The sequence below is a fragment of the Pyxicephalus adspersus genome, chromosome 1, assembly GCF_032062135.1.
Source record: "Pyxicephalus adspersus chromosome 1, UCB_Pads_2.0, whole genome shotgun sequence".
NCBI classification, from domain to species: domain Eukaryota; kingdom Metazoa; phylum Chordata; class Amphibia; order Anura; family Pyxicephalidae; genus Pyxicephalus; species Pyxicephalus adspersus.
In genome coordinates this window covers 149748011-149763952 of record NC_092858.1, presented here as the reverse complement: position 1 = coordinate 149763952, position 15942 = coordinate 149748011, and the positions used below count along the sequence as shown (strand labels likewise).

Below are 15942 nucleotides of genomic sequence, written 5' to 3'. Positions count from 1 at the left end.
TATTCCCTTTAAATGCCCAGGTCCTTTGGCCCAATATTACTACTTATGCCAAACGATCAACATATATAAAAATTTCCTGACTCAAGTTATATAAAGCACACATACATAAGCATTACCCAAAAGGGCAAAGTAATCCACACAGGTGTGCGGCTAAGATCACACAGGAATTACATTTAGGACAAATTTCCTTTTTTGCTCCTGCAATACACAATTCTTCAGAAGTGTACTGTTTAGGACAGGAAGCTCAGAATATTGTGCCTACACACTTCATTTATTTCCTGATGTTTTCATTGTAAAGCTTCAATATCATTCCTTTTCAATAGAAGAAACCATAAGGCCCAGTAATCTTCTTCTGGATGCAGATTTTATTAAATCCTGCTGTGAAGCAACAGCCAAGGCCCAGGGCTTGTGTGTATACAGCTGGGAGAAGCACCCCGTCTGATAAATGGCTGAGAATCAAACATGTTAGGCCTGTGGATAGATCTGATCTTACTGGGAGAGCAAAGGCTCTGTCCTATTTCTTTCTGCCTCCCTCCTCTGGGTCCCCTTTCACCTACCTTGCCCTTTCCCGCCTTCCAACCTTTTCTTTCTAAAACTAAAGGAAATGAATTATGTTTGAAGTAGTGAAAAAAAGACTCAAAATGTCCCTTTCTTTACTCTAGTCAAGTCAAAAGTGCAAATAATCCATAAAGGGGAGAAAAAATCCTTATTGAAAGCCTTAGGTGAACAAGGACACATAAATCGCATCTTTGAAAACAGGAAATTGAGATTGGGCTATAAAAAAGCTACAGAAACTTTCAAGCACATAACATAAAAGACATGCTTTGTACATGAAGAGTACTCTTTAAATGTCATTCCATTATGCTTTTCAGTATGCCTGTATTACAAATTGTTTTCAGACACAATCATTATTATGATTGTCTGGCTGATATAGAGAAAAGAACAATTATTTTTTTTGGACATCAAGTTATGTTAAGAAACAGAAAAACTTTGGGCTGGGCAGAGGTGCAATTATTATTATTATAATAAACAGGATTTATATAGCGACAACATATTATGCAGCGCTGTACATTAAATAGGGGTTGCAAATGACAGTGACACAGGAGGAGGGCATCCTGCCCCGAAGAGCTTACAATCTAAGAGGAGGGGGAAGTAGTACACAATAAGGGAGGATATGGAGTGATGGATAAGTAGTGAGGGTTTTAGAAGAAGATGGGTAGGAAATCTAGAAAAGATGGATTTGGGTGATCTATTAAAGGAGCAGAAAGTAGGAGCAAGTTGAAAAAAAAGCGAGGAAGACCATTCCAGAGAGTTGGGGTAGCTCTAAAAAAGTCCTGGAGCAGTTTGTGTGCCGAGGTTATGAGTGAGGAAGTCATTTGTAAGTAGGGCAGAAAGGTAAAATGGACAAGAACTGTAGATGGATTTGAAGGCAAAGCACAGGACTTTGAATTTGTCTCAGTTCCACAAAACCAAGGGCATACTAAGCTTTCTTACCCAACTACTAGGGTGGGATAATGGGGCCAGGATGATAACGTGCCAATTGATTTTATTTTTTATTTACTAAGCAGTGCCAATGCCTCATTGGTACAAGTGGGGGCTTTAGGGCAGAACATTTAGTGGTCATTTATTTGCTTGAAACTGGCAAATTTGAAATGGCAATCAACTTTCTTAGCAACATGCTTTTATGACAGTTCTTGCTTTACCAACAATATAATGTTATTTCTTTTACCAATTAAAAAGTGCAATAAAGAGATGCCCATCCCTGAGATATCAACATTAGATTGTGGGCTCCTGAAAGACATGACTATAAATTCTGTGCAATATGTTTGGTGCGATGTAAATACGGTACATGATACAAATAATAACATTATTATTACTGGTCTAGTGAAAGAATAAATCCTTTTTAGACAGCTCAGGTAGGCTTATGAGCTGTCCGAAAGGTGATTTCCAGGTATGACCCAAATTTATCCTCACACCTACCTCCACAACCAGCATTAGTTTCCTGTAGCAGGCAAACTTTTTTTGTTTTCCCTGTGATGCTTTTAGGTGTGTAACAATTCTTGCAGGGCAGCTTGTTTGAGAAGGGTTCAGTAAGGGACTTCCAGAACTACATCTTTCAAGAGCCCTTTCCTTAAACAATGTGCATGAAGAAGTGTATTAGTGGTTAATACAGCAACATTGGTTAGCTGAGAATAAATTAACATATGAAAAAAAAAAACTATCTTAATGGCCCCATGCCTTTAAACAAAATCCTTTTTTAAAGTGTGACAAAAGCTGTAAGTGTGAATACATGATCAGTTAGGTCATTGTAGCAGAAATAGACAGGTGATGTTCGTTCTGCAATAATCCCTCCTACCTGCGTGACCGCTCCGTTTCTGGCAAAAAAAAAAAAAAGCTGAGCACGCATGTGCACTTTATCTTTGGTTGCCAGGACACTTGGCATTCCTGGCGTTCCCTGGTAATTAAAGAACTACTGTTTGCCTGTTTTGTCATCCTAGCACAAACAATCAAGATGGTAAAAGATCACAAGAATGTAGCAAAGAAAAAATAAAGAAGATGGGGCAGCCTGCAAGGGAATGGGGACAGGTGAGAAACACAAGGTTTATTTCCGCTTGAAGGTAAAGCTATAGCATTGACTTGCACGGCAAAAGTATAAATTTACTTGAAATGCTTTAAACTCATGTAACCTAACATAAAAACACAAACTAAGTACAAAAATGCAAAAAGTTCTAATTTAAAAAGAAATCTGGGGTCACATGCACGTCTCGGGTGGAATTTTAACATTGGTATAGCTGTGCACCAGGCATTGTTTAATGATCCACTATGCCAGATCGCAACAGCTAATGATCACTGCTGATTTCTTATGAGGAGGGTGCAGGGGGTGCCTAACATTTGTCCCACACCCTCCACTCTCCATAGAACAGAAGAGTGCAGTTTGTGTGCATTTGTGTGTTTTATTGATACAGTACACAATCATGAGCAATCAGTTCCAGTGACAATTACTGAGCATGTGTATGTAGCTTTACAGGGCTGGCAGCATTCACAGAAGTGTCAGCTTCTTTAGAAGAAAATAAACAAAGCTTATCAATCCAGGCAACCTTTGAAGACAGAGGAATAGATAAGACTGAGTAATGTGGGAAGAGGGGTAGGCTGCAGACTTCCTATATGTTTGAAACATGTAAAGTGTAACCCTCACTTATTTAGGTTACCGAGTTTAACATTTTAATGTTGAAACATTGCATGGTTTTGTTATGCAACATTAAAAATGACTAAGCTGCAATTAGAGGAGGTATATTTGTAGCTAGAGCACTTTAAATGTTTCTATGTTGCCTAATAAATTGCTAAAAGTATTTTCTTACATGGAAGTGGTTTGGTAAGAGAAAGACATAAAATGCTCCATGAAAGCATCTCAATGTGGTAACAAAAATAATAATGCAACTGCACTATTGGTAAATGCCAGCAAAAATCTAACTTTTTACTGTTGTCATTCATTTATTATTAGAGGTCTTGGTGCTGATTTCACATTTACTAAAAAGTGATCCAGTATTGCTTACTTCAAACATTTGTCTCTATCATTAGGGTAAGAACATGCATTTCACATTAAAAAATACTCCCCTAGCCGCTCTTTGCTCCTCCAATGACCTAATAATGACTTCCTCAATCATAACCTCGTCACACGCATGGCTCCAAGACTTTTCTAGAGCTGCCCCAACTCTCTCGAATGGTCTTCCTCGTCCTAATCGTCTTGCTCCTACTTTCAGCTCACTTAAAAGAGCACTCAAAACTCATCTTTTAAAACTTTCCTACCCGTTTTCGTTTGCTCCTAAAACCCTTACTACTTCCCAATACTACATATCTCCCCTCCTACTTCCCCCACCTCCTAGATTGTAAACTGTTTGGGGTAGGGTCCTCTCCTCCTCCTGTGTCACTGTCTGTCATTTGCAACCCCCTATTTATTTTCAGCACTGCGTAATATGTTGGCGCTATATAAATCCCGTTTATTAATAACAATAATGCATGTTCAATCCAAAAATGAGAACCAATGGGAAAAAAAACAGCAGCAGTGTCAAACATATTCTGCAAAAATTTTATTGGAATGCAGTAAGAGGCAAAAGTTTGCTAACTAAATGTATTCAGTTTTTGGCCCTATACAGTTTTGCATAGAAGTGTGAGTGCAAGGGTGAAGTTGCAAAATTTCTTCTGTGGCCTTTATGAGGAAAACAAAAAAAAAAAAAACATACACCTTGAGTCAGATCTAAACTCTGATCTAATCAGGGTCATCCCTACCTTCTAGGATCTTCAAACTGGACTGCTGAAATGCAGGATTACAGGGATTATTATTTTTAAACAGGATTTATATAGCGCCAACTAATTACGTAGCACTGTACATTAAATAAGGGTTGCAAATGACAGACAGATACAGACAGTGACACAGAAAGAGGAGAGGACCATGCACCAAAGAGCTTATAATCTAGGACGGGGTTTAAATCAATCCAGAAGTCAAAACCTATGTACAGTGTATGTTCAGTACTGAAGGTTAACAAGACACTTGCAGAAGCTCAAGTTACATGATTTTTACTTATAAATACTTTGTATTATCTTTCTCTGCACTTTCTGTGCTCTTTCCTTGTTCACTTGTTGCATTTCAAGCCTAACAAAGCCAGGAAATTCCCTTTCCAGACCAAATAAATTCAGCAGCAGAGCAGATGAAAAAGAATTCCTGCGTTCCTCTAAATCTGATGCACAGAGGGGGTAATCTGACAATTTGACCCTGCAGTGAGATGAATTGCCCCAAGTTCCTGGCCTCTCTAGCCTGGCCTAACATTTGATCCCTCAGATCTATGAATCTGTGCTGTTTGTGTCTCCTGCTGAGTGGAGGATGGGCTCTAATGTGGCTGCAGGGGAAATTGACCCTATCTACCACCAGTTCAGACAGGCTCATCTGGCTTTAATGAAATCTGTCAGATTAATCAGACTTTTCAGTTTAACACAGAGCACCATGCAAACTCTACAAACTACTATAAGGATCATGCATACCTATACATGTTTTTCCTCGGACAGCAATGAAGCTTACCACTAGCACGGTACTGCAACTGCAAAACAGTTATCTAATACAAACTGTATAATATGAAAGGATATCAAAGTCTAGACATCAGTTAGGCTGCATACACATGGTAAACTACTGTCGCTGGTGATGATCTTTCATGATCGTTTCCAGTAACAGATAAACAAATGAGCACTGTACACACAGCAGCAGTTTTGTTCTATAGAGAGGGGAATTCGAGCAACTAGCACTTCGTTATTCTCTCCTCCCTTGAGTTGTATAGTGATTGTTTCCAATCGGTCATTCATGAATCCGTCCTACAGGCAACCCCTGTACACATGCCAGATTTTCACCCAAGACAAGCATGAGCGTTCACCTCGGGGAATTATAATCTGACGTGTGTTTATATATTATTCTATTTAGAATGGTCACAGAATTAAAAAACAGAAAAGGTTTTATGGTAATGTGTCTTCAGGCAACTCTGCAAGCACACTCATCTTTTTGAAGTATGGATACCATTAGAAAAATCTCCCTTCACTTCCTGTGTTAAAGACACAATAGGAAGCAAAGTAAATCCCCCAAAGCGAGGGGAACTCCCTCTTACACAGTTTTTCTCAGAACAGTCCCTATTGGAAGATTTACTTCCACCTCTTGATAAAAAAAAAAGGTGTGGCGATCAAGACAGAATGGGTGTGCAGATACATGTCATGCATCCCAGAAGGCTCTGGCTGCTCTTTTCTATAAAAAAAAAGGCAATTTCATGCATGTGCAGTGAGATCGGCACTCCCCCAACCCCCCCCCATCTGCGCAGGTGCAAGATCAGGTGACCTACAAAGAAGAACCAGGAAAAAGATGGCAGCAGCCGTGTTGGGCCAGTAAAGTATACTGGGACCGGATAGAAGAAACCTCTTGATGGATGGACAGATCTGCGGATTAAAGGTAAGTGTGATTTTTAAACTTTTACTTTAGTTCCGCTTTAAGCTTTTCACTGGAAAGTTGGTAGTCTTCTAGTACAATAGGCGAGAAGCAGTTACTTTGGTGGGGAACACCCAGTGGTGCTATTAGCGTCCTCCAAATGGTTTTGGCACTACAGGTCAGCATGATATGTTTAGCAAGGAAAGGATAAGTAATCATTTTTAAGAGGTAAATAGGAGATCATTACAGTGCTCCATCCCCTTCCACAAATCACCTACTATTAGGAGGTGTAAAATGTATTGGCATTTTACTGCTTTATGGACCGTTTTTTTTGGTTAAGGTAGAATTCACAACTTTTTGGTTATGCTTAGATTAAGTAGGGAAGGTTTAGAATAAGTGGCAAGTGTTTATTATTGTCTGTTGCCTGTTTGCAATAGAAATCCCAACCCTGACACTTATCCTCACACCAAAGGTCTCCATTGGAAGATATGCACACTACCTTTGCTTTTAATCTTGATTTAGCTTTATTTTTTGTTTTGTTGTCTGCCAACATGCTGTTTTTTCATGTTTGGTGTTCTAACTAATACCAGTATCCAAATCTAGGAAGAAATTTTGGATTGATATCCATTTAATGGATGAAATGATAATGGTACTTTCAATCAAAGTACAGACTTCAATGGAGTGGGTAGATGGGCTTACCACATAGAAGTCTATGGGGCTTTACTGCACAGGTGCCACTGAATGTAAGTAACAAGAAGCTATAGCTGCATCTCCATCCAACAAAAGCAATTATTTTTTCACTCCTCACCTGAGTTTGCTGGTTCTATTGGGTAGGGACGTAAATAGTAAGAAATATATTGCAACAAACGTGAGAGGGAGCAAAATACCAATGCACACAGAGCTAGTTTCCATAGGAGGCCTCTTCTGTCCTGCACTTTAATGTTAGATAAACAGCTCTGTGACTATTGCTCAACAGACTGGTAACAATGCTGAAACAGCAGCCAGCACACTCTGTGGATCTGATAGAAATCAATGCTCTTTCTAAAAGGCCACCTACAATAAAAGCCCTGACTGCCCCAGTGATGATTTTCTATCAAAGCAATAACTGGGTCATTATTTCACAGGTAACCTTTGTAGTTTCTAATTTAGTATCCAACAGAAAACAAGTCTAATCAACTATGCAGACCAATGTATTCCGAAATCTATTTATTATTACTTACTTGCCCTGCTATGCAGAATTTGCTAATATATAGACAAAATAATTCAAATGAATCAAAATAGTCTTTGCATATATTGTTATCCAACATCATAATCTCTAGCAGTGTTTCCAGAGGTTACTTTAACAGTGGGCAGTTTGGACCTCTAAAGTCAATTTAAAGCATACCTAAACTCGGAATTTTTGCTTTACATAAAAGGGTAGACAACTTTTTTTTTTTTTGTTTGTGGTTTTTAGGTGCAACACCCTTTAAAAAAAAAAAAAAAAAGGGGGGTGCAACACTGTCCCCTTAATTCTTGATCGCCTAGGCGATCAAAAATGTATGTGAGGGCAAAGACTCAGGGGATACCTACGTCACGCGTCCAGGAGGCTCTTGGCTGCTCCTTCTCGGCATGCACAGAAGAAGCCCTTTCATCAATAGGGGAAAAAAATGAGGATCTCATGCATGCGCAGTGAAATCGGCAAGTTTTTCCCCCATCTAGAACCTGGAAGAAGATATCGGCGCCTGGCGCTCCCTCTGCACCAGGCTGATACTCTGCACCAAGACAGATACCAGGACAACGCCGGACTTGTCAGAAGAAACCTCCCGACGGATAGACTGATCTGCTTGATTGAAGGTAAGTGTGGTTTTATTGTTTTGGGTTAACTTTTGCTTTAAGTGACACCAATGATCTATGTAAGAAGCATTCTTTCTACTGACCACCAGACTAATATACTGTAAGCTGTGGATATAGTAATTATATTAGGAGTTCCCTAATATAATTTGAAAGTTATTTCCAGGGTTCCCCCATGCTAAAAAGGTTAAGAAAGTCTGTTCTAAGCCAAATCTATTCAATCTAGCAAGTAAAAAATCCCACTAACAAAATTTTTACTTTAAATAAAAGGGTTGTCTACCCTTTTATGGTGGTCCTAAAATTCATATAGTAACCAAAGAGAAACCACAACCCAAGGCAATGGGGTAAATATTGGATACCGATGTCATATACCTGAAAAGGCCATAAAACATTGCTGTGATAAAGTTTTAAGAAATGTCTGCAGGAAAAGGTTAATATACAGCATTTCTATCCACACTCTAAATTACATGAATCATACATAAAGTAGTAGTTACCTGTGGTCAATTACTGTAACATTGGAAGATGGTATTCCTAAAGCAGCACAGCTCTGAATTAATTCTTTCTTACGAATCTCCCCTTGATTGTAGTAATTTCCTGAGAATAATAAATATCTTGGCTTACTTCCCTTGTTTCATAACACAATCGTATTGGCTTTAAAAAAATATTATTTCTTATAATTGGTATTATAAAAAAAATATTAAGGGGTAAATTATCCTAAATTTACTATTGTAAACATGGAAAAAAAAGTTTTGAGTTTGCCAAAGGGACCCAAAATTTGCCCATAGTGACCACACAGATAAAGATAGAAAGTGATAGAAAACCTTTCTTAAGGTAAGAATATAAAAGTGATTTTCTTTGTATTCACAGACCTGACAGTCAAAATTTGCTATTGTGCTTTATAATAAAGTGCAAATATATGTCATTCATTTTTTTTCATTACAGCAACTTAAAACAAACCATTTAACAAATCCATGGATGAAGCAGACTAGACAAGACTTGTAACTTGTTGTCCTAAATTTTGAGATAATTATCCTCTGTACAACAACCCGCAGAAAAGCTGATTTATCAAAAAAGGAAATTAAATGCATGGGTAGCTTAGTGGTTAGCACTCCGGCCTTTGCAGCGCTAGGTCCCAGATTTGAATTTTGACCAGGACACTATCTGCATGGAGTTTGTAGGTTCTCTCTGTGTTTGCATTGGTTTCCTCCCACATTCTAAAAACATGCAGTTAGGTTAATTGGCTTTCCCTCTGTGGTTATGACTACGGTAGGGACATTAGATTGTAAGCTCCTTTGAGGGACAGCTAGCCACATGACTATGGACTTTGTACAGCGCTGCATGATATGTTGGTACTATATAAATACAGTGTAATAATAAGTTTCCTATTAGTGGTTTATTACTAGGGGTTCTGAAGATCGGGCATGCTTAGAATACAGTACATCATGTAACGGACAACCTGATCACAGCTCAATTTCTATAAAGCAAACAAATCCGGTCCTAGGAGAGTAAGGCTGAAAGGGACAGCACATACATCTGACTGCCTATGTGGCAGTGCTTCATTGCTGCTCTGCCTCCAGTCTGACCTTTTCTGTTGATGGAATAGTGTGCAGGCAATTCACCCATTACAGTCCATACAGGTAGAAGAAAATATAGAATGCTGACAGCTTACCCCTTCATCTAGGGATTCTAGGTCAGCCTTTCCCAACCTTCTTTTCCCTAAGCAAATGGTCGCCAATCAGTGGTCCGTGAGAAAATTTTGTACATTATTTACAATTTTTAACAAAAATAATATTCTAATAAATTCTTATATTCTGAATGACAATGAATGCCTTTTTATTGCACTTAATTCACAAATTGTACAAGAGAGGGAAAAACAAGTGAGGCGCAGCGTGGCGTCAGTGTAGTCTTAAGTTGAATGAGGCAACCATTGCCGAGCCGTACGCTTCAGCATTGTTTCCACCATTGCAACAGTCACCCCGCTCCGCAAATACCAATTATCATCCGATTGTTTTATTTGATTTCTCAGATGCTCGTTTAGGTAAGTATGACCTTAGCTGTGTGTTTTCATTAACTGGTATGTTTAATGCCATCAAATAGTTTGACTTAGATATTTACCATTTCTTGCTTGGTCTTAGATTGGAATGAAATAAACGCATAATGAGTGAGAAAAAGCAAACAAATCTTTTTCATTTTTTTAGTAATACCAAAGATAATACAACGAATGAGAATAGTAACAATAGTAATACTTCATTAATTGTGAGCTGATCAATGAATCAGAGCCTCCACAGTTTTTCCTTTTTTTTAAATTCATTTTAATGGCCCGCAGGATTTAAAATTATGAATTTAGTGGGCCATGAGGTCTGAAAGGTTGGCGACTGCTGCCCTAACCAACCAATAAAGTGTCTTTTCAGGTCTTCTTGTGGAACCCGTCCCAAAAAATAATATACTGGAGACAGATACATTGGTGTCCAATAAATAAATCCTCTCCCTCTATACTACATCTACCATCATCCTGATCTGACAGCCTCACATCCAATCATCCCATGTCTATGGCTTCTCTGGACATTAAGAGAATTATAGCAGAGGTGACTATGAGGTGTATGGCCAGGGGGACACTTATCAAGATGACAACTTCCGGGCCAAGCTGCGGGTGCTTGGCTCCTGTGTCCATACCTGTGGAGCAGCATAGCACAGACAGGGGGCGCTGTTCCCGCAGCAGACCGAGGACGGTCGGAGCAAAGAACATACACTCATCGTCTGGGTGAGCGATGAGAAGCAGAGGAGCCCGCACACTCCGGAGACTCTCCACCGGCCGCCCGGATAGCACATCTCTCCAGCGGCTGCACACAAACCACAACACACACAGCAGAGCAACAAGCGCCGCGGCCAGCATCACGGAAACTAAGTGCGTTACACCTTTACTGCTCCGTCTAGGAACAAGATATCTGCAGGAAGATTCCTCAGCTCGAAAGCACATTACGCCTAGCGCGCATGCGCACAGACTTGGATATAGGCTGCTCATTGGATAAAGGGTGAATAACAGGATTATGTTGTCAAATGCCTGCAGCATCTGTCACTGTGGGTTTGTGATTAATGAGCAATATTAGATGTGAGCCCAATCAGTAAACTCTCAGATAGCAGGCACAGATTACTATTGTTACCATGGAATCTCCTAGACTGTAAGCTCTTGGGGGGAGGGTCCTCTCCTCTTCCTGTGTCACTGTCTGTATTAGTCTGTCATTTGCAACCCCCTATTTAATGTACAGCGCTGCATAATATGTTGGGGCTATATTAATAATGTTTAATAATAACCATGCACCCTAAAAGTTTTCATGGGGCTTTCATAAAAAAATTAAGGCGGAAGCATGTAAGTAGGGAGACCAGAAGGATAAAGATTATAAATAATAATAAACTAAATTTATATGGCGCCAACATATTACACAGCACTAAAAATAATTAGAGGTTGTAATTGACAGACAGATACAAACAATGAGGTGGAGAGGACCCTGCCCAAAAGAGCTTACAATCTAAGAAATAAGGAAGTAGCACACAATAGGAGGCGAATGTGGTATGCAACAAAGGATAAAAGTGGGAACATATATCTATTATTACACAGTATTTATATAATACCAACATATTACATAGCATTTTACAAAGTCCACAGTCACATCACTAGCTGTCATTTAAAGAGACTTACAATCTAACATAGTCTAAGGTTAATTTTGGGGGAATCCAATTAACCTAACTGCATGTTTTTGGAGTGTTGGAGGAAATCCACACAAACACAGAGAGAACCTGCAAACTCCATGCAGATAACACCCTGGCTGAGATTCAAACCTAGGACTGAGTGTTGTAAAGGTCAGAGTGCTAACCACTGAGCCACTATGTATATGTACGTATATCCACTATACAATGCACATACACAATATAGTGCTTTAAGGATCTCCTGAAACAAGTCTTTATTATTTTTTCTGTTTATTATTTCTTTTAATTACATTTAACTATTAAGTAGTTTATTCTCCTTCACATGCATAAAGCAAAACTCGGGCCAGAAGAGATAGCAAACCAGATGATGGCACATGAACTGATCTGAGGCAGCAGAACAGTGGTATAAAAGATGACAAAGTTAGATTTGCTAAGGGTATAGTTATGTTTATTGAAGACTCAGAACCCATTTGCACATAAACTGCTTGGCCAAAATAAAAGTCACACAAGCTAATATTTTCTTGAACGGCCTTTAGCTTTGATTGCGACACAAAGTTGTAGCCGTGGTATCCTATTAATGTAAAGGGACAGAAGTGCAATATTTTTTTTAAGATTGTGCCTGTGTTGATGATAGGAAAGTCAACCGCTGTGTTAAGTCTTCTCCATCTCACCCCAAAGGTTCTCAGTGGGATTAAGGTCTGGAAATGATGCCTCGTGCTTTCTGATTCACTCTTTCACAATTATAACTGTATAAATCAAGAAAAAAATCTATTGATGGGAAAACATGGCCATTCAGGTAGTCAATTGACCTTTTTTTGGGGGCACATAACATTGCTGATCATGGCCAAATGGAGACCCCCAGATCATATTGATGCCTCCACAGACTTGTGGATTTCTTTTTTTTTCACCAGGCAGCGTATATGGTGCATGAATGTTTGTGTTACTATGAAGTACAGCAACACACACCTGCATTTGTAAGATGCAGTGCCATTCATTCTGGATGTTTATTGATGTATTTTGGTGCAGAAGCAACCCATTGAAGTGAGGAAAATGGAGGTTGTTCAGTGGTTTTGAAGCATGCTCTAGGGTTTAAAATGACTCCATAAAACAAATGTTAAAATAAGGACATTTAATACTCCCTGATCTGTGTCACCAACCTCTGTTGAATCCAGCACTTCCAAGAGTCGCAATGTCTTGGTTCTCCCATGTACGCTGTGCTTCATACATTTGGTTTCTCCAGACTACAGCAAAGATCAGCAGCAAGGGCAATGCAAGAAACTCTTTATTTTACCCATTTACTTAAAGAGGCGCTACTTTAGGACTATGAAAGTTCCTTTCAACTAACCTGGAGGTGTTGTGCACACCAAAAAATTGACCATTATTAGGCTCATAATTGTTTCTAAACACAGGAAAAAACAGAGATTGTTTATCAAATACATCAAATGTAAAAAAAAAAATAAAATACAAAGATCACAAATGCATCTTGAACAATACATTGTGTAAAAAATTAAATTAAATCTTTTTTTTCCATGAGAGGATTTGCTCTGACTTTGGAAAGATCTGCACTGTACACGAAGGAGAACCTTCACAATGGGATACAACAAAGATAACTTGTCCAGGGTTCCAGCTATTCTCTATTTTAAGTGTGAGTTTTAGATATACATCAGGTGTGTTAAACACTATTACTGTTACAGAGCCAACATTTTACACAGTACAAAGTCATGTCGCTAGCTGTCCCTCAAAGGAGCTCACAATCTAATGTCCCTTCCATAGTCAAATATAATTGACACAGTCAAAAGTCAATTTTGGGGAGAAGCCAAATAATCTAACTGCATGTTTTTGGAATGTGGGAGGAAACCCACACAATCATACAAACTCCATGCAGATAGTGTCCTGCCCGAGATTCAAACTTAGGACCTAGAGCTGCAAAGACCAGGACGCTAATCTCTAAGCCGCCATGCTGAAAACATCATGAAAATGTACTATATAGTACCAATAACCAAAACACTGACATAAATACATAAATATTCAAAAACAGAAAAGTGTAAATCCAATCCAAAGTAATCAAAGAGGAACTGGCACTAACCACCTGAACCTGAATAGGCACAAGCAGATCCTTGGCAGCGTCATAAAAGACAATAACTTGTTAGAGATATGCTGTGGATAAACAGAAACTCAGTCACCTAAAATGAGCCTTTAGCTAGAACTACCATGATGATTTCACTGTGCAATCCTCGGTAACAACATTTTACATAAAAATACACAAAAACACAAAAAAGTTGGGCTTCAAAGAGACGTTAAAAACGGCGAACACCTAGGACTTAACTAACACTACCACATAATAAAGTACTCATCCAACTGGACTTGTTCTTGTTGAAGAAGTCCAGTTGTAACTTAATGCTGTAAACTTGTAGCTTGTCTAAATCTCTTCTTTGTTTCTTATTCAGTATCTTAATCCAATCACTGTGGAATGCAACAAGGCAGATGCTGCTATTTCAGAATTGCCAGCTGGTCCAAATTTTTAGAAACATGTTACAAGTAGGGGCAAAAGTAGGGAGGTGCAACATGTGCTACTGCAGGGGCCTTATATACATTCCTCAGCCTCAAGGGGCCCCCACGAGAGCCCCAAGTCGGTTCTACACAGGAACCCACTCTTGGCTACATCCACCACTGGTAACCAGCTTTCATATTTGGCACACAATAGCAACAACAACAACCATATAAACAGCAGTACAGGTGCACAACTGGATGGCAGAGGCTTTGCACATTGACACCTTGCACCTTGACACAAATGTCAAAGTATACCTATATCAGTGCTGCACTGTATGTATTGCTGGATATAATGCTGCTCTCTGGTAAATGATAGGTAACAAGTGTCAGCGGAGATTGCCAGTGCTGGTGGTTTCCTGTTCCTGTGTAACAATTATTACACTTTATTAAAAGTTCCAAAACAGTTACATTAGGTATTATGACTATAGTCATATGTCTTTATTACAGTCCAAGGTATTAGACTCTATGCAGAAAGTGACCGGACTGGGATTCAAACTTGGGACCTAGCACTGCAAAGGCAAAAAGCACTAACTAACTGCTGAGCCATCGTGCTACCCACACTCAGACACTGTGCACAACCATCATCATTTAGTACCCAGAAATTAAACTGGTAGCCCAGCACTGTCCTATATTTTCCCTGACACATATTCCATGTAGCAGTAACTTGACATACTGGCACATGATCCTTGTAGGCGGTGTACAGGACTCATTATACAGTACATGTAGAAGCAGCATGGTGCACTGACGCTTCATCCATGTAGGAGGTGCACAGGACTCATGCATGTAGAAGCAGCATGGTGCACCAACACTTAATTAAAATGTGGCACTATTTACACGATTTACTATTTCCTTGCAGGCTGGCACACCATGTACTATAGCACATGGCCCATGCAATTTAAAGGGACACAAATATGTGTAGTTATTACATATAATGAATAAATAAAATAACAGAATCCTAACCCACTAAAACACTGCAGGACACTAAGACACATATAGGGGACAAAATTATATGGCACTCAGACACTAATGGGGGGTATAACCTGGAACGCAGGCACATATGGATGGAGTAAGGTGACATGTAAAGGACAGGGCAATATACATGTAGGAAACTGAATAATGTGGAAAGGAACTGAGTACCATGGCATTCAGACACATGAAATCAAGAGGTACATAACCATGTGACACATGTAGTCATTGAGATCATACAGCCTTCTGACACACATAGTGATCAGTGTTATGCTGAACTTGTGGTGATCAACTCATCAACCCATCAACCATACAAACAGCACAGTGGCTAAGAGGTAGCAGTCTTGCCTTTGCAGCACTAGATCCCGGGTTCAATCAGCAGTCAGGACATTATCTGCATGGAGTTTGCAGGTTCTCTCTGTGTACTCTGGTTTGCTCAAACATTCAGTTAGGATAATTGGCTTTCTGCAAATTGACCTCAGACTGTGGTAATGATATATGGGTAGGGACATTAGATTGTGAGCCTCTGTGAGGGATTGGCTAGCGATATGGACGTTGTAAAGAGCTGTGTAATATGTCAGCGCTCTATAAATACTCGGTACTAATACAAACACATGTATTGGAGTCATACAGCCTTAACACACATGTAAAGATGCAAATAACATGTAGTGATTGAAGTTGTGCAAGATTGTCCAGTGGTTATGGACATGAAGCACTCACACATATAGTGATTGGAGTTGTGTAGCAATAACACACATAAGGTCATTGCGGTTGTGCACCACCCTCACACATGTACTGGTTATAGTCATGCAGCACAGCACACACATAGTGATTGGATTTGTGCAGCACTCACAAACATTGGAATCAGAGGTGTGTATGAATAACACGCATAGAGTGATTAGAGTTGTGTAGTAATACCACACATGGAGTGG

At 39.3% G+C, this 15942-nt stretch overlaps 1 protein-coding gene across 1 annotated transcript in view; it reads right to left on the bottom strand.

Moving 5' to 3' along the window:
- The window catches only part of PIGL (phosphatidylinositol glycan anchor biosynthesis class L), a 72716-nt gene extending 61567 nt beyond the window's left edge, over nt 1-11149 (bottom strand). Inside the window, exons 1-2 of the mRNA XM_072431025.1 lie at nt 10463-11149; nt 8284-8383 (exon numbers count right to left, since the gene is read on the bottom strand). Of these exons, the coding sequence (XP_072287126.1) occupies nt 8284-8383; nt 10463-10859 (497 nt within the window). The 5' untranslated portion in view covers nt 10860-11149. The remainder of the gene's footprint in view (nt 1-8283; nt 8384-10462) is intronic.
- Nucleotides 11150-15942: the final 4793 nt, after the last annotated feature.